The sequence below is a fragment of the Fukomys damarensis genome, unplaced genomic scaffold (genome assembly GCF_012274545.1).
Source record: "Fukomys damarensis isolate Sample0158 unplaced genomic scaffold, DMR_v1.0_HiC HiC_scaffold_17, whole genome shotgun sequence".
NCBI classification, from domain to species: Eukaryota; Metazoa; Chordata; class Mammalia; order Rodentia; family Bathyergidae; genus Fukomys; species Fukomys damarensis.
This window is the reverse complement of record NW_022900929.1, coordinates 17,609,789-17,634,770: the sequence shown is the minus strand read 5'-3', so window position 1 is coordinate 17,634,770 and position 24,982 is coordinate 17,609,789. Positions and strand designations below refer to the sequence as shown.

Here is a 24,982-nt window from a genome sequence, read left to right as displayed (position 1 = left end):
GGGTTCTCCCCAGTGGGTAGCCCCTTAGGAAAGATCTCCAGCTCCCTGTTCCCCAGGGCCTTAGGCCACAGCTGCTTCCTTCCTTTGGACCAGGGAGCAGGAACCCCGAGTGGAAAGCTTTCCCCAGGGCTGAGCACCCAGGCGAGCTTGGAGCCTAGGCTCTTGAGCGCTGACCTGGTTCTCTCTGCTGGCTGCTCACCTTCCCCACGGTGATCAGGCCAGATGAAACTGTGTGGCCAATGGCTTCCCTCCATTTATTTATTTTTCCCACCAGAAAACTGGAGTATTAACCCCCCCCCAAAAAAAGCCAAGGGAATTGTAGGCAACTTAAATGTATGGTTCAAGTGTGCAAGCTTTTGCCCTAGGAATAAAATGCCATTGTGTGAGGGGTAGTGGAGATTGATCCCAAGGACTTTGCACTGAGCTGTGTCCCTAGTCCTTTTTTATTTTGAGATAGAATTTCACTAAGTTGCTCAGTCACCCAGCGTGGGCTCTAATCTGCAATTCTCCAGCCTCAGCCTCTAAGCTACAGCCCTAAATATTCTTATTTTTTTATTACTTTAATTTGTCTCTAAAAATGTGTCGTCCCTGTGGGGAGGAGTCAGGAACAGGTTGAGAAATCCGTGCTGGTATCAGTCTGCCGAAGCACTTTAATGTGAATCAGAATCACCTGGAGTCTCCCACCTAGAAAGCAGATTGTGATTGTCAGTCTGGGTGGGGGCTGAGAGGCCTCGTGTTCAACAAGCTGCACCGGGGACCACTTTCCGCAGCAAGGGCCTGGCTGCCTGAGAAAGGGAGGCAGCTGGGAGCCCAGATGAGCCCAGGAATTGTAGAAGGGCTGTTGCCCTCTGGGCTATAAGAAGGCTGGGAGGCGGCCTCCCTCTGCTCCACAGGAGTCAGCCTCACAGCTCCTGTAACACCATGAAGCTGAGCCACGGGTTCTTCATGTGCTTGCTGCTCTTGGGGAGCATGGAGCTGTGCTGCCTTCAGCCTCTCTGGCTCCTGCAGGGCGGATCCCGGCGCCCTGTACCCTCTGTCTCTCCGGTACAGGTGCAGTGTCTGGAAGCTCGGCTGGTGGTCACTGTCAACAGAGATCTCTTTGGCACGGGGAAGCTTGTCCAGCCTGCCGACCTCACCCTGGGCCCTGAAGGCTGCCGCCCCCTGGTCTCCACAGGCATGGATGACACTGTGGTCAAGTTCGAGGTTGGGGTGCATGAGTGTGGCAGCAGTGTTCAGGTGAGGCGGGGGCCCCTGGAGTGGGTGGGGGATGTAGATGTGGCCAGAAATGGGAAGCAGGGTTACCCAGCAGGGGTGGGGGAAACAGCTGAGGCTGGGGGTTAGGGCCCAGGGCAGAGGGAAGCTCCTGGCTCCAGTTGCCCAAATCAGGCAGGCGCAGAGTACAGAGGTGGCGGTACCTTCTGGGCCGGGACAGGCAGTCCCCACTCTGACTCCTCCCCCGTGGACAGAATGCCAGAGTCCTCAGCAAGGGAGTGAGGGGCCCACCCTGTGAATGCCCCATCCTGTGAGTGGCTCAGGCACTGGCTAGGGCATTGGGAACCTGCTGGGAAGAGAGAACTGATGCTTCAGGAAACCCAGAAGTAACTACTACAGGGGTGGGGAAATCCCAAGCAGAGTGTGGTGCTGCACACCTGCGATTCTGGGAGGCTGGGGCAGGAGAATCACAAGTTTGAGTTCAGCTTGGGTAATTTAGCCAGAACCTGTCTTAAAAGAGGTCATAGTTCAGTGGTAGAGGGCTCCCCGCTTCAATCCTTAGAGTTTAAAAACACCACAATCCTGGCCTCCCTCTTGTGTAAGAGCTTGAAGCTTTGGACTACACATGGTATGAACAGGGGGCATCGTGATGCCACTTTGAAGATCTTAAGGCTTCATTTGGGTGCTGTGGGGGGCAGGTCTGAGTGGGCAGTGAGGGCAGGGCTTTTCCTGCCAAGAGCCGGGTCTGAACCTTCAATGCCTGGACCACTAGGAAGGAGCCTCCCACCGAAGTGGAGCAGTGTAATACACAGCTCCACGTTCTTGCTGCACCCCGGGGCCTGGATTTGGGGGGGCTTTAAAAAATTTTTGAGGTCTAGGCTGCACCCCATACTGAATCAGTGCTGGCCTGGGAGGCAGCCGTTGGCATCAGTGTCCCAGGTGACTGCAATCTGGAGGCTCCTTTCTCAGATGTGATGTTTTACACCATGAGAATCACCTGGCACTGGCTGGCATTGTAGGTGGGTGGCCTGTAAGTCCTTCAGGATCCTGTGCATGGTTTAATGCTTCCTTTTTCTGCAATCCTGGGGACTGAATCTAGACCTTAGTACTGAGCTCCATCCCCAGCCCTTTATTTGTTTATTTGTTGACGGGGTTTTGCTAAATTGCTGAGGTTAAGCTTGAAGTTGTAGTCCTCTTGCCTCAGCCTCCTAGCATGCTGGGACTACAGGCGTGTACCACCATGCCTGGCTGCCCTGAAATACTTACAGGGCTCCCACAAATCATGCTGGTGCCAGTCCCTCACCTCTGCCGCAGGTGACAAGTGATGCCCTGGTGTACAGCACCTTCCTGCTGCACACGCCCCGGCCCGTGGGAAACCTGTCCATCGTGAGGACCAACCATGCGGAAGTTCCCATCGAGTGTCGCTACCCCAGGTCAGTGGAAGGCGAGTGGTAGGAGATCCTCCTACCTCAGCCTCTGAGTGCTGGGGTTATGGGCATGCACCACCGCACTGGATGGGAGCTCGGTTTAGAAACAAAGCTCTGGCATCCAGTGTCACTGTCTCCAGTGACAACTCACCGGGCCTGGCCTCCAGGTTAGCATGGTGGGCTGCTCCCAAGTGGAGCTGCTCTGGAGGGTTGCAGGCCTGGCTGCCTTGGTCTTGCTGCCTCCGGGACCCACTGCAGAGACTCTGCCATGGGGTGGGAGCACCCTGGGCAGCTGCGGCTCCTACCCTAGGCACGGCAACGTGAGCAGCCAGGCGATCCTGCCCACGTGGGTGCCCTTCAAGATGACAGTGTCCTCAGAGGAGAAGCTGGCTTTCTCCCTGCGCCTGATGGAGGGTAAGTGGAGGCTGAGAGGGGAGAGAAGCCTGGGGGAGCTGTGGGCAGCCTCTAGACTGGGCTGTGTCCCCCAGGAAACTGGAGCACTGAGAAGACATCCCCCACCTTCCACCTGGGTGAGGTTGCCCACCTGCAGGCTGAGGTCCGCACTGGCAGCCACCTGCCGCTGCAGCTCTTCGTGGACCACTGTGTGGCCACACCGACACCAGACCAGGATGCGTCCCCTCGTCACACCATTGTGGACTTCCACGGGTGAGGCCAGGCAGCCTTTGCAGGAGCCTCCATTGCAGGATGGTCTGGTAGCCCCCTCCCTGGCCTCTGACACGGCTGTGCATTTGTCCCTCTCAGCTGTCTCGTGGACGGGCTGTTTGACGGTTCTTCTGTATTCCAAGCCCCCAGACCCAGGCCGGACACACTCCGGTTCACAGTAGACATGTTCTACTTCGCTAATGACTCCAGAAACACGGTAAAGGTGTTTTCTTAATAGCCTACAATGAGACTGAATTCTAGGGTATGCTTAAGATTACACTCCCCTCTCCCCTGGAGCAAACGACTCCTACCTCTGTGCTAATAACACTATAAACACTATAAACTTGCCAGCTGTGGGTTTTAGTGACACCTCCAAGGATCAAATATGAGCAACACAAACTTGGATAGAAGCTGAGTGCAGTGGTGCACGCTTGTAATCCCAGCTACTCAGGAGGCTGAGGCAGGAAGACTGCTGAGAGTTCAAGGCCAGCCTGGGCTACATAGACCCTTCCCCAGAATAGACAAGAAGCTATCGATAGCTGATCCTGGCTTGAAATGGGGCTAGAGAAGAGAACCAGTATAGAAACATATGGCTTCCAGATTGGTGGCCTTGTGGGTCCTAGGGTAGAAGATCCTTTGGAACAGAGTCCAGGTTGGCTGTAGAGTTGGCCCAGTGGGGATGGAGGATAGGGATGAGGGCTCCAACAAGATCATGAGCAGGGGCACAAAGAGCTGGTGTCTGCATCTTTAAGATTTAGAGGGCAGGGCTGGAGATTTAGCTCCTTGGTTCTGCCACCTGCCTCGCAAGCGCAAGGTCCCAAGTTTGATCCTCAGTACCAAATAAATAAATTTAATAAATAGAAGCCCTTCAGATATGTAAAATCAATTTTAAAAAAAGATAGAGGGCAAGGAGCCAGGTGTGGGATATGTGCCTGTAATCCCAGAATTTAGGAGGCTGAGGCGGGATGCCCTCTTGAGCTCAAGGTGAGACCCTGTTTCAAAAAACAAAGACGAGGCTGAGGATATGTCTGAGTGGTGGAGCACTTGCCTGACATGTTCTGGGCCCCAGGTTTAATCTCCAGGAGTGCCATAAAAAAATCCAGAGGACAGGGCTAATTGGTGGAAAGTAATCTGAGCACTGATCAAGAAAAAGTTTCCCCTCAAAGGTGGGAGGGTGGCTTGGCCAACTCTACCGTGGCACATGGTAGAAGGAACAACTGTGTTCAGATCTACAGCGAGCCTTTCATAGAGGCAGGGTCTCTCTGTGTGGTCCAGGCTGGCCTCAAACTTGCAAAGATCCTCTTGCCTCAGCTTCCCAAATGCTGGGATTACAGGCATTCGCCACCACAGACAGCACCCTAGCACATTCTTGTGCTAAGGACAAAAGCGGTTTCCTCTTGGAAAATGGACTCTAAAGGACCTGGGAGCATTTCTTATGGGACAGATGTAGACAGGCAGCCAGCAGGATAACCTGGCTGGTGGAAAAAATCTGAATTTAATGTAGCCTCAATTCAGAACTGGTTTCCCTAGCATTTGGCGCTAGGTGGTGGCCCAAGCCTGTGGCCCCATGAGTGGCTTCAGCCAGTAGGTGGCAGCATGTCCTTAATTTTCTGGAACAGCAGGGAGGTGTCACAGCCCTTCCTAGCGTCAAAGGGACCTCTGACCTGGGATGGACCAGGTGACCTGGGATGGACCAGGACTGGACTGAGCCAGAGCTCGTCCAAATGTCCCTCACCCTGGGCACTAAGATGGGCTGTCGCCTCTCTGATTAGAGGCTGGCAGGGTGGTGTGGCAGATGGAGAACTATCGGCAGCCAGGGGGAGCTCCGGTTGCTAGATAAGAGGGGTCACGTGGGTTCCCAGAGCCTGGGGCTTGGCCTGCGCTTGTTAGCAGGGACAGAGGCTTCAGAAGGGCAGCAGGACAGGTGGAAAGGGACAATGTACCGGAGGAGCAGCAGCTCGGCAAAGTCTGCCAGAAGCAGCCAGAAAGCTGACTTTGTTGTTGTCTGGGGCTTTAAACTCAGGCCCTTAACACTGAGCTACATTAACAGCCCTCTTAAAAAAACTTATTTTGGGAAAGACTTGAGATGACTGAGTCTAATGTAGACCTAGACTTCCTGCTTATTTGAGGTGGGGCAAGCTAACCTCTACGCTATCTTAGAGATAGGGCGCTTTCCTTGCCTTCCATTTCAAAGGCTACGGGTTATATGACAACGGGCTCGTTAACATCACTGGTGGTGCATACCTGTAATTCTAGTATTCTGGGAAGCTGAGGCAGGATTGTAAGGTTGAGCTCAGCCTGGACAAATGAAGCAAGGCCCTATCTCAAAGCAAAAAGATAAAGGACCTGGGAATGTAGCTCTGGGTTCAATCCCTAGTATTGCAAGTAAGTCATCCGCACACCCTAGAACTTGGCCTGGTCACTGTGTTTCAGATATATATCACCTGTCGCCTGAAGGTTACTGCAGCTAACCAAGTCCCAGACCAACTCAACAAAGCCTGCTCCTTCAACAAGCCTTCTAATAGGTGAGCAGACCACACCCACCTGCCTGTGGTGGAAACTGATACCTTGTGTCTATTTGTACCTAATTTGTGCCCAGTAGACATCCATAAACCACTTCTGGCCAGGCAAGAAAACCTAAGCTGCTTGTCTGTCTTCTCAGCTGGTCCCCAGTAGAAGGCACTGCTGACATCTGTAAGTGCTGTGACAAGGGAGATTGTGGTGGTCCGGGCTATTCCCAGAGGCAGCTCCCTAGGGTGAGCCAGGGATTTGGATCTACTTCACGGGACCGAAACCGCAGGCACGGTATGTCAAGGGCTGGCCACTGGGATGTTACTACTCATTGTAAGACACCTGCTGTTACTTTAGGGTGAATACTCCCTTGTCCTGCTCTGAGGCTATTCAGGGGATGTACTCAGGCATTGTGCAGAAACTTTGGTGCTTCTGAGCATGATAGTACAAGGCCATAATCCTAGCACTCTGGGAGGCTGAGGCAAGAGGATCATAAATTCAAGTCCCGCCTCAGCAAATTAGCAAGACCCAGTCTCAAGTAAAATGGCTGGGTATAGCTCAGTGTGAAGGGGCCTGGGTTTAATCCCCAGAACTACCAAAAATAAATGCAGCTGTTAGAGCCAATCTTTTTTTTTTTTTTTTTTTTTTTTTTTGAGCCAATTTTTATCCAGCTCATGTAAGCAGGAAAAAACCCAGTTCCTTATTAGGGACTAAAGTGACCTTCAGGTATCCTTTTCCTTTCAGTAACAGAAGAAGCAGATGTCACCGTGGGACCACTGATCTTCCTGGGACGGGCTAGTGACCACAGTGTGGAGGGCCAGACCCCTCCCACCCCCACCCCCACCCCCACGGTTCTAGGCTTGGGCCTGGCTGCAGTGGCTTTCCTGACCCTGGCTGTTGTCCTGGGTCTTTCCAGGAGGTGCCACACTGCTTCCCACCCTGTGTCCCTTTCTCAATAAAAGGAGAAAGCCGACTCTGGTGGTTTGTCGATAGGATATTGGGGTTGGTAATGGTCTTTTGGGGTGAGAGTAGCACAACCCAGCTCTCCATGGTGGTTTGTGCTTGTGCCAGCATTCTTGGAAGCTGGGCAGGATCACAAGTTCAAGCCCAGCCTGTGGAACTTGGTGAGATCCTGTAGCTCAGTGCTAAGACCCTAGCTCTGATCCCTAGTGTTTGGGTGGGCAGGTGGAGAAGGTAGCACAATCTAAGTACCACCATGGCCACAAGGAGTGGCTGCATGAACAGAAAGTGGCAGAGGCCGTACTGGCTTGTGAAGGGAAGTCTGTATGGTATCTCCTTGCCTTTGGCCTACAGGTCCTTCCCAAGTGCTATGGACCTTTTTTCTCTGTGGCAAGTATACAGTTAGCTTCTACCTTGGCCTCTTTGAAATCTCTCAAGGACAAGAGCAAGGTGGACCTGGCTGGTCTGGCTTCTAGGCCAGCAGAGAATCTGAGGCTCTGGCCCTACAAGTCGGACTGCGGGGGGAGGCAAGGGGACTTACCTGTCCCCCTACAAGCTACACACTCAGCTGTTAGAGGCCTGAAGACCAGAGATGATTGGCTCCCCGCAGAAGCATCGTGGTCTTGGCTCTGCTCTCTGCCTCGGAACTGTGGGTGGTCCAGTGTGGGTCTCATTGAGCCTATGCTTGGAGTCCTGTCATGGACTTCAAAGGTGGGTGTTTTTGGGGGCAGCAGGCATCCCCAGGACTGGGGTGCTTCGAGCTTCCTGTCACTGCAGGGCACTGCTTCTGTCTCTGCCTTTTTTTTTTTTAATTGAGTTTATTGGTACATTTTAGGTATACAGTACAGTTACATTCATTATTGGGATCTTGTACCTGTACGTGACAAGTCTTGGTTCTCATTTTTTCCCCTTGTCCCTACCCTCCCATCACCCCCTCCTCCCCTCTCTGCCTCATTCTTTAGGGTTATGGGGAGGACTGGCTTCCACTGTCACTTGGAGTTGGGCACCTGCTCTGACAGAACTTCTCTGCAGGCGATGTAGCTCCCAGGACACCAGGGCACCTACCATTCCCTCCCTGAACACTCATCTGTTACTTGTCCCCAGAATTTGTCCTTCGTTTGAATTCTGTCCTCTGCAGAAAGCAGAAGTGACTGGGGAGGAACCGTGACTAGGACGTGACCATGTCAGCTCCAGCTAGGTCCAGATGGGCCTCAGCGTGGCAGGGACACCCCCCCACACACCATAGCCTCTGGCAGTAAGGTCACGAGGTCCAGCTGTCCTACCTCCTGGTGCAGCGAGGCTGATAAAGGAAGGTGGCAGGGGCTGAGGGTTCACTTCTGTAACCCCAGCGTCCTCTCTTCCTGGTATCTGGGGAAGCGTCCTACATTGGATCTTAACCCAAATGCTACAATGTCATGGGAACAGTCCCTATTACACTCTGCCAAAACTTGGTTAATCAACATTTCCTGTGTGGGTTAAAACCTTGACTTTTTGCTTCCTAGCAGCCAGAGGGAAAAGGGAAGTGAGATGTGAGATAAAGTACAACAAAAATATTATACAAACACATGAGGAAAATGTCAAAGTTTGTTTTGTTTTGTTTTTGTACTGGGGATCAAACTTGGGTCCTTGCACTTGCAAGGCAGGCAGCAAAACCACTGAGCTAAATCCCCAGCCCAACAAAGATCTTAACTCATTAAGGTGCTAAAAGTGGGTGTGGAGGTGTACTTCCATGGCAGCACCAAACTGGCTCAAAGGAAAATCCATGAGGCAGAAATCAATTGTATCTCTACTGAAAAGAACATAGAAAAGAGCTGGGGATTTAGCTCAGTGGTGCCACTGCCTGCCTTGCAAGCCCAAGGTCCCAAGTTCAATCCCTGGTACCAAAAAAAAGAAAGAAAAAAGTGGTTTTCTCTACCCTTCTGGGTTCTTTCTAGTCAATGAATCAAATTGACATAAAACAGATTAACAGGGGGAAAACTATTTTATTATGTGATATGTGCAAAACCCCCACATAACTGGGCCGAGGATTTAGCTTGGCAGCCCCACACCCTCCTTGCAAGCACAAGGCCCGAGTTTGATCCCCAATACCCAAAAAAATAAATTCCGCATAACAAGAGGCTCTGAGGAGGTTCAGATAATTGAAGTGTAGGTAATAACCAGAGCGCCAGAAAGGAATAGAGGCCAGGTGTTGTGGTTCATACCTATAATTCTAGCTCCTCAGGGGGCTGAGGCAGGAGAATTGCATGCTTGAGGCCAACCTGGGCAATTTAGTGAGACCCTGACTCAAAATTTTAAAAAGGAAATAAGGGTTGGGGGGATGTAGCTCAATGGTAGAGCCACACTGTGTTTGGTCCCTAGTACCACAAAAAGGGGAGGGGGTTGTGTTGGGTTTCTGCGGGATGGCTGTGATGCAAGGGAGAGTGAGGGCAAGAGATGTTTGGTGAATAAAAGTGGCCTTGTGTGGCAAAGTCTCAGTAATAAAAATTATCAGCAACCATCGTCTTCCTCCTATACTTTAAAATACAGATTTCCTTTATGTTGTTTTTTTTTTTTTTCTTTCTGGTACCAGGGATCGAACTCGCGAACTCGGGTCCTTCCTTGCACTTGCAAATTAGGCACCGGAACCACTGGGCTAAATCCCCGGCCCTAGATTTCCTTTATGACGTGCCTTTCTTTTATAAATTGTGGTGATTCAGAGGAGTGAAGGTACATTCTATAAACCTAGCACTCAGGAGCCTGAGGCGGGAATAATGTACTGTAGGTAGCACAACTGGGGCTATGGGAATATGCCTCTCCACTCACCTGAACCTGGCTTTTGCCAGCCCCCTGACTTTTGGCCTATTGCCTACTACCCAGAGGCAGAGATAAAAGCAAAGGCCTCTGGAAAATTCCAAAGCCCCAAACCAGGATGCAAGCACACTAGATTCTCCAGTGTGACCTATAGCAGTGGTGGTGAACCTATGGCACATATGCTGCAGTGGGCTGTTCATATCACTGAAAGCTCTAAGGTTCGCCATCTCTGACCTTACTTGGAGCCTATTGAGAGTTCATGAATATGGACTGCATCTCATGTGTCCAACTATAGCAGTGAATTATGGGAGAAAGGACATGTTCAATTGACACAGCTGACATGATTGCTCACCCTGTCAATCACATTGTCAGTCATGCTCTTGAAGAACCAGTGGGAGGTGCCCTGGATTCAATGCAAAAATCTTAATTTTTTTTTTTTTTGAAACAAGATCTCCCTATGTAGTTCAGACTGGCCTTGAACTTACTACGTAGCCTAGACTGGCCTTGAACTTGCAGTAATACTCCTGCCTCAGCCTCCCCAGTCCTGGGATTACAGGCATGTGCCACCACACCTGGTACGTTTAAAATTCTTAAACCTAATCCATTCAGCAGTGCCATTTGCTTTTCTTTTTTTTTTTTTCATTTGCTTTCTATAGGTGGACTCTGTACCACTGCCTAATTACACTTCACTAAACTTTGCTGATTCTTCTTTACTGTCATGTGCCCATGCATTTCTTTTTCTTTCTTTTTTTTTTTGTACTGGGGATCGAACTCGGGACCTTGCGCTTGCGAGGCAGGTGGCAGAAAAATTGAGCTAAATCCCCGGCCTGCCACATGCAATTCTTTGTTAGTCCTGCACAAGAACCTAGAATCCTATGAGGGGGGTGCTATCACCCTTGGCAACATTTTAGCAAGTCGGCCAGGAAGGAAGGGCTTTTGGGGCTGGGACTTTATTCTCATCCCTATTTCTTTTTTTTTGGTACTGGAGATCGAACTTGGGACCTTGCACTTGTGAGGCAGGTGGTAGAAGCACTGAACTAAACCCCCAGCCCTTCTCTTCCCTGTTTTCATGTCCTTGGGCACAGGTCAGTTTAATATCATTAGAGTGTTTGCCAAGTGAAATGAAAACTCCAGTGAACAGATAACCCGGTTGTAACATGGAGAATCTTAAGTCTTTGCTGGGAGCAAGAAAACCTCCATGCGTCAGTCGGGCTTATGTTTGTGCGACTTCTCTTTTGCCCTACAGCTTGGGGATTCCTTTTCAGTAGCTAGAGTTGCCTAAGGCCCTAGAAAAATTAGTGCCCCTACTTTTAAAAGCACCAAAGATCATGCAGCACAAGCGCCCTCTGACCAGAAATGGGAAAAGGCATCAGGAGGTGCTGTGTAGGACACATAGTGGTCTCACTAGCTATACTTTTAGGACGGCATCAGCACCACACCCCATCCCAGGTTAGATGGGACTCTGACCATCTTGCTTAACCAGTGTCGCGAGCCACGACATCAGGATCCTGCCAGCAAGTCCTAAACCTGAAAGGACGAGGACAGAGAGACGGGAGGCACCTTTCTTCTCAAGTTCCTTGCTTGCTTTATTACAGAACCTCTTCCTTCTATATTCTCCAGCTGCATGGGAGCGAGGGCTGCACGGGAGCGAGAGTACCGCCCACACATTCCAGAGGGAAACAATAACCATTATGGGTTACATCTGCTAGGCAATAGATCAGACCACCAGCTGAACTAGCCCATTGCTATGGCGATGGCACGTCCACACTGCTCGGGTGAATCACAGGTCAATATGGCTGCGCTCATGTCGTGTTGCTTTACAATGCTCTCCATAAACCAGGAAGATACAAAATACAGCTGTAGCCCCATCCAGGGTCTTAAGCAAATTTTCTTATGCAACTAGCATGGGAAACCTCAATCCTGAGACCCCATGGAGAGAACCAGTCTCTGGTCACACCAGAGAAAGCAATCTCCAAAATCACACACACTTGTGGGTCCTAAATACTTTGGCCTGAGCGAGGTCCTGTAAATCAAAACCAAAGGGCATAAGCTCGGTCTGCCTGACGCCATGGCTTCCCATTTTGGGTGTCTGGGAACCTGTCCTAAACCATGCAGATTCAAGAGGTCAATCAGGTGGTAGCGGACACTATCCACGGGACCTGGTGACGTCTATGGACTCAGACCACATTTTTTTTCCCCTCTTTTCTTCCCTAAGAAAGCCTCAAACCTCTTCCTTCCCCTCTCTCCCACTGAAGCTTTCATCTGTCAGAAAACTCAAATCCTTTAACTTTTCTTCTGATATTAGGTATCAGGGAGAGGCAGGGAACCGGAGAGGGGGGCAGTGGTCCTTGGAAGATCATGAGTTCAAGGCCAGTCTGGACCACACAGTGAGAATCTGCCTCAAAAAAAAAAAAAGAAGAAAAATGTATTTTATGGTTTGGCCTCTAACAGTTCTATTTTGGAGTAGTGTCCTGTACCCTAATAACAATAATTAGCATTATCAGTTTTCTGCAATTTACAGAGTTGTTGAATACTTCAGTAGATGATAAAGGCACAGACTCTCAGGGAGGTACAGTATAGCTAGGAGTCATTTTTGCTCATTTTAAATCTTTTACCACTCTCCTCCATCAAAAGTCATTAATTAAATTTACCAGATTTTTATTTATTTTTTTGTACCAGGGATTGAACTTGGGAACTTGCACTTTTGAGGCAGGCGGCGGTACCACTGAGCTAAATCCTCAGCCACGCCAGATATTTTTAGCAGTGTATCCCATGCAGCCTCTAGAGCTAATGAAGTTTTCAGGGGGCGGTTGGAGACCCCAGAGTGGTAATGCTGCTCAGTGGCAAGCACTTGCCTAGCTTGTGAGGCCCTGTGTTGCATCCTTGGCAAACACCATTCCCCCAAAAGGGGAAAATTACAGCGGAACCTTAGTATTTGTCCTTAACTGGCTCCAGGTGTACTTAGTACCAAAAATGACAGGTACCTGGCCGTAGTGGGTACTGAGTCATGACATTCACAAGTTCTACCTTGAGCATTGTGTACCAAACCAACAATGAACACCTGGAAGAAATTTTCACATCAAGTCCAAATGTGTTGAGTGCTAAGTTTGAGGAGTTTCAGAGGAACCAAGCCCCAGGGTATGACTATAGGATGTCTTTAGTGCCACTGAGGATTGAACCCAGGGCCTTCACAATGAGTTACATCTCCAGCCTTTTTTTGTTTGTTTTTTTAAACCAGGATATGAATTGCCCAGTAGGAGCTCAATTTGTGATCCTCTCGCCTCAGCATCTTAGTGAGAGTACTGGGATTATGAGAGACACCATTTCAGATCACAGCACCTTTAAAGGTTGAATTGGCTTTTATGAGCAATTCATGAACTAGACAGCATCTCATCTCTGCTGCCCATGGCAGAACAATTTATTTTGTTTTGCTTTGTTTTGTTTGTACCAGAGATTGAACTCTTGTGCTTGCAAGGCAGGTGGCAGCACCCCTTTGGCTCAGAATAGTTAGTTGGTCCTTATAAAGTGGCTTGAGCAGGAAGAAGGAAACAACATAATACAAAAAGATTAAATTGGGTGAGGTGTAACACACCAATAGTTCAGAGGCTGAGACAGGAGGCTGGCCTCAAATTTGAGGACTACTAGTGAGTTCAAGGCCACCCTGAACTATATAGTGAAACCTTGTCTCAAAAAGTAAAACAGGAGCCAGGGATTTAGCTCAGTGGTGCTGCCACCTGCCTCACAAGGGCAAGGACCTGAGTTCGATCCCAGGTACCCGCCCCCCCAAAAAAGTAAAACAGGAGGGCTGGGGATTTAGCTCAGTGGTGCCACTGCCTGACTCACAAGCGCAAGGTCCTGAGTTTGATCCCTGGTACCAAAAAAAAAAGTAAAACAGGAATAAAACACAATGCCCTTGTATACATTTTAAATGGACCCTTGACTTAAGAAATCAATTCGTTCACTGCAACTCAATTTAGTCAATTGAAGGCTTAGGCTCCTCTACACAGCTTTCAAGACCTCTCTCCTGTAGCCAGGCAAACCTCAGTGTCCTCGGAGAGACATTGGCCCAGGATTTCTCAATTAACCCCACACAGGAAAGGATGTTGTAATGATTTTTCCAAAATTCATTAAAGGTTAAATCTGTATCTGAGGGCCAGGGATTTAGCTCAGTGGTGCGATCACCTGCCTTGCAAGTGCAAAGTCCTGAGTCTGATCCATGGTACCAAAAAAACAAAATCTGTATCTGAGACCATCTGGAAGCACAGCGGCCAGCATTCGGGTCATAACTCAATATTTTGTTCATAAGTTAAAACTAAAATTCCAGTCGTAACCTAAGTTGCTCATATGTCAGGCCCAGTTGTAACTTTGGACCCTTGAGTGACAACCAGCTTTACACAGGACCAACTTGGGTTAATTAGGTTGATGGAAGATTCATCTGCCTCTTGTACCTCTATAGCATGTACCCAGGTAAACATCCAGATCTCAGCTGTATTGACTTACAACTGACTTGAGTTACAACCAGCTCTAAGGAACTGATTAAATTTGTAAGCCAAGGGTCCACTGTATTTAAGAGACAGATGCGGTAGTGGTATAAGCCTGTCTTCCAGCACTCTGGGAGGCTGAGGTAGGAAGATCACAAATTTGAGACCAGCCTGGGAAATTTAGTGAGATCTTGTGTATGAATAGAGAGATAAATAGCAAGATACGGCTGTTGGATATAGCTCAGTGTGAAGGCCCTGGGTGCAATTCCCAGTACTGAAAAAAAATTATTTAACTTTTCTAAGGGGCCTCTTGCCCTTGGCTTTACACTAGGAAGGGACCGGGCTGTCCAGGCAGCACAATTGATCCCTTTCTCTTGTGCAACTCATATTTAGCAAGCCAGGGTGCCAGAGTATTAATTTACAAGGAAATCAACAGCCAGGAACAGTAGCCAGCTACTCAGCCAGATTCACTGCCAGCCATCATCAGTTGGTTATTTCAGACTTGCAGATGGGAAACCATCCAGGAGGACCAAACTTTTCCAGGCATGTTCCGCAGGGATGTGGCTTAGGTAAGCTAATACTTTGGGGCTGGCTGGCTCATTCCTCAGGGCTGTAAAGCCATCGTGCTTTTGAGGGTGGCACAGGTCACATCTAGGTCCTGAGCGGGCACTGTCACCAGGAGATGCCAGGTGCTGGCCATTCATCAGAAATAATGAGCAAAGCAGCTGGGCTCCAATCAGCCAGTCTCTCCAGCATGTCACGTGGAGACCAATTAGCTGAGGCTCTAAGCAACAAAATTCTGCCTTTCCAAGAAAAACATCAGAAAACACTCTAGCCCCTTAGCAGCGAGGCCGGGCCCCTACCTTTTGCCTTTTCACAGGTTTGTGCTGATCTTTTTTTTTGCTCCCAGGTGAGTTAGGAGCTGGTAGTTCCAGGACAGGAACCTTCATAGGCAACAAGATTTGCCATCTGGAGTGAAGGTTAAGGAGTAGTTGTTGTTGTTGTTTGGCACTGAGAATTGAACCCAGGGTCTTTGTGCTAAGCTACACCCCCAGCTCCTTGTTTGTTTTTGGTACCAGGGATCGACTGAGGACCTTGTTTTTGCGAGGCAGGTGTGGTGCCATGGAGCTAACCCCTTCTCCTTTTTTAGACAAGTTTTTACTATATAGTTCAGGCTGGCCTTGAACTTGTGGTGATGCTCCTGCCTCAGCCTCCAGAGTGCTGGGATTATAGATATGTGCAACCATGCCCAATGAGACAGTGTTTTTATTTTGTTTTGTTTTTCGGTACCAGAAATAGAATTTAGGACCTTGTGCTTGCAAGGCAGGTGGTAAATCCCCAACCCTGTGACAGCATTTTACCAAGTCACTAAATTGCTCAGGCTGGGCTCAAACTTGTGATCCTCCTGCCTCAGCCTCTTAGACTTCTGGGACTGTAGGCATGTGTCATTATGCCTAAGCCTTTTTTTTTTTTCAGCACCAGGGATTAAATCAGGGTCCTGTACATGCTAGGTAAATGCTCCACCACTGAACTATACTCCCTTTCAAAAAATTGTTTCTTCCTGTTTTCCAGTATCTTCTTTTCTTGTCTTCTAATTGCTAGGAATTCAACCTAGGGCCTTTAGTATTCTAAGAACACACACTACCACTGAGCTACAGTCAGTCTTAAGCATCTTTCTTTTCTTCCTTTCTTCCTTCCTCTTTATCTGTCTTTCTTTCTTTGTTTTTTTTTGTACCAGGGATCAAACTCAGAACCTTGTGCTTGCTAGGCAGGTGTGGCACCACTGAGCTACATACCCAGCCCATGTTTTTTTGTTTTTTGAGGCAAGGCTGAACTTGCCCTCATGGCAATCCTCCTGCCTCAGCTTCTCAAGTGCTGGGATTACAGGAATGTGGGTACCACCACATGTGGCTTGTTTTGTTTTGTTTTTGAGCTCACTATGTAGCTCAGGCTATGCTGGGATTGCAATTGTAGGCAGACACCATTATACTGGTTTAGCTTTTTTTTTTGTGTGTATACAGTACTGGGAATTGAACCCAGGGCTTCACACTGAGTTTCACCCCCATCCTTTTGATTATTTTGAGACAGGGTCTCATTGTCACTAAATTACCTGGGCTAGGCTCAAGTTTGCAATCCTCCTGCCTCAGCCCCCCAGAACACTAGAATTACAGGCATGTACCACCACACCCAGTTAGCTTTGTATTTATTTACTTTTTTTTTGGTACCAGGGATTGACCCTTTATGGAGAGCATTGTAAAGGAACACGACATGAGCGCAGCCATATTGACCTGTGATTCACCCGAGCAGTGTGGACGTGCCGTCGCTATAGCAATGGGCCAGTTCAGCTGGTGGTCTGATCTATTGCCTAGCAGATGTAACCCATAATGGTTATTGTTTCCCTCTGGGATGTGTGGGCGGTACTCTCGCTCCCGTGCAGCCCTCGCTCCCATGCAGCTGGAGAATATAGAAGGAAGAGGTTCTGTAATAAAGCAAGCAGGGAACTTGAGAAGAAAGGTGCCTCCCGTCTCTCTGTCCTCATCCTTTTAGGTTTAGGACCTGCTGGCAGGATCCTGACGTCGCGGCTTGCGACAACCCTTGGTGCTCTACCCCTAAGCTACATCCCCACTTGCTGCTTTTTTCTCCCCACAACCTTTTTATTTTCAGTTGATATATAATTGTACATATTTATGAGTAGTGTGACATTTCACTCTGTATACAACATATGATGATCAGATCAGAGTAATTAGCACTCCATCACCCTAGCATTTACCATTTCTTAATGCTGAGAACATTCAATATCCTTTTTACTAGCTTTTTTTTGGTGCCAGGGATCGAACTTGGGACCTTGCACTTGTGAGACAGGTGGCAGCACCATTGAGCTAGATCCCCAGCCCTTTACTAGCTATTTTTAATTGTACAGTTAATTGTTAGCAACTATAATCACCCTGTTTTTTTTGTTTCTTTGTTTGGTTTTTTGAGACAGGGTCTCATTATGTAGTTGAGACGGATCTGGAACTCACTATGTAGCCCAGGCTGGTCTTAAACTCACAGCGATCCTCCTGCCTCAGCCTCCCAAGTGCTGGGATTATAGGGGTGCACCACCACAGCCAGCTCTACCCGCCCCTTTTGAGACAGAGTCTTACCATGCAGTTCAGGTTGGCCTTGAAATTACTATTGTAAGATCTAAGGCCTTACTACCACTCCAAGGAGCTCAATAGCCACTGAGGGCTTTCAAAATGTAAGACCAAGTGCCTTACTACCACTCTGAGGAGCTAGATTCTGCCACTCCGAAGAGTTCGACAGTCACGAGATTCACCTGGGAAGAACACGCTGGACATGTTGGAAAGGGAACAGACCATTACTAGTCTAGCCACGGCAACTCCCAGAGCCAAGCAGCTCAGGGGCTGAGATCCTTTTTATAAGGGCACAGGCAGGGTGGGGGTCTATACTCAAGATGCTTACAGAATGTCAAGGTTTTCAAAACATTTCTTCTGGGCACACAAGGAGTGAAACAATCTTTATCTATTTACCCAGAACTACTAAATGTTCACCTATTAATTTACATCACAGTTGAGACTAGGATTTAAGATTACAAAGTTATGCACTCCCACACTATGAAGCCCAGTTTTCCTTAAACTTGTGTCAATCTTCCTGCCTCAACCTCCTGAGGGGTGCCACTACACCTGCCTATACTTCAGAACATTAGAAATGTCCCTGATGGGACCAGGGATTTAGCTCTGTGGCACTACACCTGCCTTGCAAGCACAAGGTCCTGAGTTTGATCCCCAGTACCACAAAAGAAAAAGAAAGAAAGAAGTATCCCTCTTATCTAACTGCATCCCACTTAATCAGTTACTCTGTCAACACCACTCTGTATGGCTAACAGTCACATTGTGTTTTGGACCCTGTCATTCTCAGTTGTTTAGGAGCACTGGCAGGTCCTCTGGCAGGTGGCCTGAATTGTCTTTAAGGGATTAAAAACAAAAGAGGAGCAGGCCAGGGATTTAGCTCAGTGGTTCTGCCAACTGCCTTGCAAGTACAAGGTCCTGAGTTCAATTCCCATACCAAAAAAAATCAACAAAAAGAGGAGCTGGGAATGAGGTCCAAGCCTGTCATCCCAGCTATTCTGGAGGCTGAGGCAGAAAGATGGCTAGTTTGAGGCCAGCCTGGGCAAAGAAGTGAGACCTGGTTTCAAAATCAAAATAAAAGCTGGGCATAGTAGTACACACCTGTAATCCCAGCATTCAGGCACTCAGCAGGTTGAGGCAGGAGGATCACTGTGAGTTCGAGGCCAGCCTGGCCTACACCATATCTGAAAACACACACACGCAAAATTAAAAAAAGGGTAGAGGATGTAGGTCTGTGGTCGAGCGCTCCTGGGTTCAGTCACCACTACCACACACAACCGCAAGATGAGGCAGGTTTGGTAGAGCACACCTTTAATCTCAGCTACTCCAAAAACAAGTTCAAAGCCAGCCTCAGCAATTTATGGAGACTGTCTCAAAAACTAAAAGTACTGAGGTTGGGTGGAGCTCAGTTCCAGACCTTGGGTTCCACTGTTGGGGGATGGGGAAGGGTCACATACAAATAGATTGTATTGTATTACCCTTTGTTCTGAAAATTCTCTTTTTCTTTACCTAACAATAGATTTTGGCCACCTGTTCTAATGGATCCCTGGGGGTAGGGAGTCTTCCTCATTCTTTGTGAGGGCTTCCTGGAGTTCCAGGGTAATTTAACCAGCACCCTCCTGCTGGGCAGGTCAGTCCTTTCCTTGCCCTTGATGTGTATTAAAGTTCAGTTTGCAATTGGCTGATCCCACGTCCCTCTTTTCCAGGTACCCCACGGCATCCTGCTATGGCCTCAGAACACAGCCCAGCCGGTGATCTCCCATCAAAAAAAAAAATGTGCCCCCCATTCGCTTTCACTGCTGCCCTATTTTGCTTCTTTTCACACCAGAACTCTATTTTACCCAAATAAAAATAGTCTGTCTTTTTAGATTCTAAAAATGGAACGCTTTCAGGGGGTCATACTCAAGTAATGTAGGGAAAGTACAAAGAAGTAAAAAAAATCTTTCAATCCTCGGAAGTCACAGGTGGCCAGTGTCCATTGCGAGTGCACACACACACACACACATGGCCAAGTGCAACTTGCATTCCCCAGCCCTTTTTATTTTTTATTTTGAGATGGGGTCTCACTAAGTTGTTAAATTGCCCAGGCTTGGCTCTAACTTGCCATCTTTCTGCCTTATCCTCCCAAGTACCTCCTGATTTGCCATTCTCTGGCCACCCTCTCTCTCTCTCTCTCTCTCTCTCTCTCTCTCTTTCTCTTTCTCTTTCTGAGAATTGAACAGAGTCTTTGCCTTGAGCTACATCTCAGCTGGAACTTCAGATGTCCCTGCCTCAACTTTCCAGAGGGCTGGGATTACACAGGTGTGTTACTTGGTCTCCTCCCTCCTTGTCCCTTTCCTTCAAATCTGAGCATTCTGACATTCATTGCTGACTGTCATTCCCCAGCTTATGTCTGTCCCTTAGCTCCAATTGCCCATATTCCCTGCATGGACCAAAATCCATCCTGACCTTGCTCAGCTTTCTCATACTCCTAGCCTGCCACGCCCTTATCATTTTCTCCTTCCTCACCCCCTTCATTTGCCCTCTACCCTAATCAAGCAGAGTTTTTGTTTTGTTTTGTTTTGTTTTGTTTTGTTTTTGTTTTTGAGACAGGGTCTCACTAGGTAGTTGAGAATGACCTGGAACTCACTATGTAGCCCAGGCTGGGCTTGAACTCACAGCGATCCTCCTGCCTCAGCCTCCCGAGTGCTGGGATTATAGGCGTGCGCCATCGCACCTGGCTCCGCGTTTTTTGTTTTTTTAAAGCAAAACCTTATTGATACATTTTAGATATACATAATGGTAACACTCATCATAGGGAATCTGTACCTGTACTTGATATATCGGGCTCCTTTTCCCATTCCCCTTCAACTCAACTCCTCTTTCTCTCCTTATTTACAAAAGCTTTGTTTCCATTTTTCCTTCCATTCTCTTGTCCTTTCTTCCTTTTCTGTCTGTGTTTAATCACAGAATTTCTCTTCTTTTTTTCTTTCTTTTTGCTTGTTTGAGATAAGATCTCACTAATGTAGTTCAGGCTGGCCTTGAACTTGTTATGTAGCCCATGCTGGCCTCAAACTACTGATCATCCTCCCTCAACTTCCTAAGTGCTGGAATTACAAGTATGTTCCACCATGCCTAGCTCCAAACTTTTAAAAAAAATGTTGTTTAAAAAAAATTTTTTTTTGAGGCAGAGTCTTCCTTTGTAGTTCAGACTGGCTCTGAACTACTCACTATGTAGCCCAGGCTGGCCTCCAACTCTTGCCAATCCTCCTCTCTCAGCCTCCCAAGTGCTGGAATTACAGGGCTGCACCACAATGCCTGGCTAAAATATTTGTATATAATAAAATTAAAAACAAAGTGAGCTATTAATTCAGACATAAATGAGCAAATAGGCTAAAGAAGACTAGATATGAGCTATAACCCAACAATACAGCAAATGTTTAAATTTAGAAAATTTTATTACAGTAAAAGACACATTGCCATTAATTCTTGTCAAAATAACTTCACTTATACCCCATCATTCTTACCCCACCGTTCTTGTCACTTCATGAAACTGCCCTGGAAGTGCTTTTTTGTGTCTTTAGTTGCTGTGTCCTGAATTGATTCAAAATATATATTGTTTTTATGGTCATTTTGACTAGCGAAAAGCTAACAGTCACACGGTAACCAGATCGGGTGAATATAGTAGATGAAGACACATTGTGACGTTTTTTGTGAGCCTGCCTTTCCCTTGGATGGTGCTGGGCAGCAGCATTACCATTTTTTTTTTTTTTTAACCGGGAATCTAATTTGGGTCCTTGCGCTTTGCGAGGCTAGTGGCAGAACCACTGTGCTAAATCCCCAGCCCCTGCATTACTATTTTGATAACACCTGATAATGACACAAAAGAGGGTTTTTAGAACAACTTCAGAAAGTATCAAGAACGACGGGTGTGTTTGAAGGGGAGTGTTTTGAAAGGGATTCATGGCAAGGTATCTTTTACTGTAAGAAACTTTTAAAAACATGAACATTTACCGTATATTTCGATCATCCCTGGTACACCTGAGTTGGTGCGCCTTACGATCGGCCTCGTCAGGACCTTGCCCCGCCCCCACCACAGGAACTACAGTTCCCAGAAGGCCCCGCTGCCAGGACATGCGCAGCACAGCGCTCGGAAGCTGCGACGCTGAGTTTCACTCCGGCTGCGTCTCCCGCTTGGAGTCGGAGAAGCTGCCGGAGCTCTACTCAAGCCGGACCAGAGCTGCAGCCCGAGCGCGGTATTACCCTCAGCCTGTTCTTTCAGCCTCCTTAGTCTCGGTGAGAGGGGTCAGGCCACCTGTTCGTCGCCAGGGCTAGAGTTCTGAGGCAAGGGGCAGCGAGGGGACACCGAACCTAGCTGGGACCGGAAGGGGGCGAGGAAGGGGAGGGAGGGCTGGGCCGGGCGGGAGGGCAGCCCCAGGGTCCCGGGGGACGGGGAGAACTGGCCCGAGGTCCTGCGCCTGGGAGTCGGCGCGGGGGGCACCAAGGACTGCGAACAGGTCAGGGTGCAGTGGAAGCGGGAGTCTCGGGGAGGGTTCTGATGGAGTCGCCAGGGGAGAGGGACCTCAGAGTTTGAGTCTCACAGGACCTGGGGTGTCAGAATATTGTCACCGCGCTCCCTGGCGGGGTTCCGTTCCGGTCTGCGTCCAGGTGGACTCGCTCGGCGGGGTCTGTACTTTGGAAGAGTTTGCCTCCCAACTCTACTTCTCTACTTTCAATGGGGTCCGCCTTCCCGGAAGCTCCTACTGTCTGAGGTCCTGGGTCACTTGGAGGGGTGCGAAATACTGAAGCGAATTTTTATTCATCTTTCTGAGCCAGCTGCCGACCTCCAGCGCTGGCTTCACTTCCCTAAGTGCCACAAGCGTTGGAAATAGGATGTGCACAGAGGCGTGAACTTTTAAGAAACTCGGAGTATTTCGGAATGCCATCCTCATGCCTCTCAATTTTAGCTCACTTTTTTTTTTTTTTTTGGTACCAGGGATCAAACTCAGGACCTTGCGCTTGCAAGACAGGCAACAGCACCACTGAGCTAAATCCCCAGCCCCTCAATTTTATAAAGTATATTTTCTGGTAGCAGAACCAGGGCTGGCTTGAGTTGTCTAGGTAACTAGGCCTTTTGTTCATTTGCTGCGTGACCTTGGCCAGATTTTTACCCTCTCTGGTGTGTTGATTTACAGGATTCCTACGCTGCGGTCTGGCCTCTGAAATCCTTTTAGGCCTTTCTGGGAAAAGCTACAATTGTTTTATGCACCCCCCTGATTGTTGAGTGGGCTGAGAAAGACTATCATACCTTCTGCTCTGCCCAGGGTGTTGGAAAATAAATCTGGTAATTTCCAGTCCCCAGCCACAGCACACGGATCCAACATCTGTGCACTCGTTTTCACTCACTGCTTGCTGTTTCTCAATTTAAAACCTGATCATCTTCTTGTTGGCAAAGGTGCCTTGGGATTTGTGTTGCTGAGTCAGCAAGCCCTTCAGATTTGTGGGGTTTTTGTTTGCGTTTCATATCAAGATGGGAATTTAAACAAGTTATTCCTCTTAAGGATCTGATGTCTGCATTGGAGGGAATGGTTTGTTGCCAGCTCTCTGGAGAGACAAGGTGAGAACCACAGGGAGTTTACCTTGCTGCCTTCTCAGTGTGGCTTTCAGTAGGGAAGGTAGGCTCTTGGGACGGTGGCATCCGAGGTCTCCAGGATGAAAGCGAGCCCTGGGAGTTGATTGTTGATTGCCAGCTGTGGCAAATAAATTCTAGTGGCTTCTCGCCAACAGCTTCTCCTGCCTAACCAGTTTTAGAGGATGCTTCGCACTTTAAGACATGCTTTATGGGATGGAGGACGCAAGTCATGATTTCTGCATTTGAACTGGAAATTCCCTTTCTTTGGTTGCACAGACATCAACTGGGTGCCAGACAAAATCTCCCATCTTCCGGGAACTTATGGTGGTGGGAAGACAGATGCATCGCAGTCAATGTTGTCAGTGCGATGTGTGTGGAGCTGGGGGAATCACAGGGCAGTCTTCCTCTTTTGGGAGGAGATTGCAGAGCTAGGTAGGGCCAGTGTCATAGTGTAATCCTGGCACTTGGAAGACTGAGGCAGGAGGACCACTCTGAGTTCGAGGCCTAGTACTGCCTCCCCCCCAAAAAAAGAGAGAGAAAGTCAGGAGAAAGCTTGGCGCAGAGGAACATTTGCAAAGTAATGAAGCTATTGGGACAGAGCTGGACCACTGTAAATAGATCTGGCTAGAGCAGCAAGAGTGGGTTTGGGGGAGAGGAGCCTGGAATGGTGGGCAGAGGACAAAGTAGAGGATTTGGGGTGCCACACCAGTGCTGCAGCTTGTCTCCCAGTGCTGTGGCTCAAATGCTGGAAGCTTGGTCCCCAGTGATGGTGGTGAGGTGTGGAACCTTTAAGAGGTTAGGCTCGAAGGCTGGGCGTGGTGGCACATGCCTGTAATCCCAGCACCTGGGAGGCTGAGACAGGAGGATCGCTGTGAGTTCGAGACCAGCCTGGACTACATTGTGAATTCCAGGTTAATCTCAACTACATAGAGAGAGAGAGAGATTAGGCTTGGTGGTATATGGTTAGAATCCTACCTACTCTGGAGGCCTAGACAGCAAGATCGCAAGTTCAAGGCCAGCATAGGCAATTTAGCAAGACTCTGTTTGAAAAATTTTTTAAAGGCTAAGTAAATAGCTGTGTTCCCTGGGTGCAATCCCTATTACAGTATTGAAAAGAGGGAGGGCAAGAGTGAGGGAGAACTGTGGGGCCTAATGGAAGATAATTAGGTCACGGGCCTCTGCTCTGATGAAGGGCTTTAATGCTGGTTGGTAGAGTGGATTAGGTCTCCCAAGAGTGAATTAGTTCTCCAGAGAGCTGGTTGATATAAAGGGGAGGTCAACCCACATGCTTGGCCACTTTGCTGCCATGTGGTGTCACCTCAGGGCTGGGATGCCATGTTCTTTGGACCCTCTAGCCATCAGGATCATAAGCCATATAAGTTTCTTTACTTTATAAATTACCTTGCATCAGGTATTCTGGTACAGCAACCCAAAGTAGATAACAAGGGTCTGGGGAGCAGGAGGATTTTAGCAAAATTACATAAAAGGCATCTTAAAGGAGCTTGATGGCTGGCAAGTGGAATGGATTAGGTTGGATTATTCTCTTTGTGATATCTGTGCCATACCAGCTTCCGGTAGCAGAGCGGGGTGGATGAGTGCTTTTGCCCTCAATTGTTCCTAGTCTAGGTGAGGAGAAAAACAGCTGATCACTGTGGCACATGCCTAGAATCCAGGTGCTCAGCAGGTGGAGGAAGGTGGATAGGAAGTTTGAGGCCATCCCGAGCAGTTTTGCAAGATCCTACCTCAAAATAAAATTTAAAATAAAATGGGGGGTATATTTCGGTAGTGGACTTTATACTCATCTAGCATGTACAAGGTCCTGGGTTCATTTCTCACTACCACCATAAACAAAACAAAAAGAGAAAATGGACATAAAGAGCTTTGAAGGACAGACAGAATGCTGTGGAAGTTAAGAGGAATTTTGGTTCCATCATGGCATAGAGGTGTTATTTAAATTAGGCCTGGGCACAGGCTGGAACTGTAGCTCAGTGGTAGACCATTTACCTAGCCTTGAATTTGAAGCATAGTCTTGCCACCTGTGTCTGAAGGCGACTAGGAGAGATGGGAGTTGGAGCAACCTGGGAGGGAGTGTGCACCAATGCAGGGGTATGGAGGTCCAGATGTTCTGAGGCTCGAGATGCACAGGAGAGAAGGGAGCAGGCCCTGGCAGCTGCGGGGCTGTGGGCAGAAAGGTTGGGG

The 24,982-nt window shown here is 48.5% G+C and overlaps 2 protein-coding genes across 5 annotated transcripts in view; both read left to right on the top strand.

Annotated features, from left to right (window-relative positions):
- The first annotated feature begins 893 nt into the window (after positions 1-893).
- Positions 894-6,772, top strand: Zp3 (zona pellucida glycoprotein 3). The gene is made up of 8 exons (XM_010618971.2): positions 894-1,236; positions 2,527-2,645; positions 2,950-3,053; positions 3,128-3,305; positions 3,402-3,519; positions 5,736-5,827; positions 5,965-6,107; positions 6,558-6,772. The coding sequence occupies exons 1-8, from the start codon at positions 922-924 to the stop codon at positions 6,770-6,772; spliced, it is 1,284 nt and encodes a 427-aa protein (XP_010617273.1). The 5' UTR covers positions 894-921.
- Positions 6,773-21,313: 14,541 nt separating this feature from the next.
- The window catches only part of Dtx2 (deltex E3 ubiquitin ligase 2), a 41,655-nt gene continuing 37,986 nt past the window's right edge, over positions 21,314-24,982 (top strand). The window contains exon 1 of one of the 4 annotated variants that reach the window (XM_010618967.3): positions 21,314-21,447. The gene's annotated coding sequence lies outside the window, so the exon portion shown is untranslated. Of the gene's footprint in view, positions 21,448-21,582; positions 21,669-24,982 lie in introns of those variants that run through there. The other 3 variants (XM_010618968.3, XM_010618970.3, XM_010618969.3) reach the window with 3 other exon arrangements.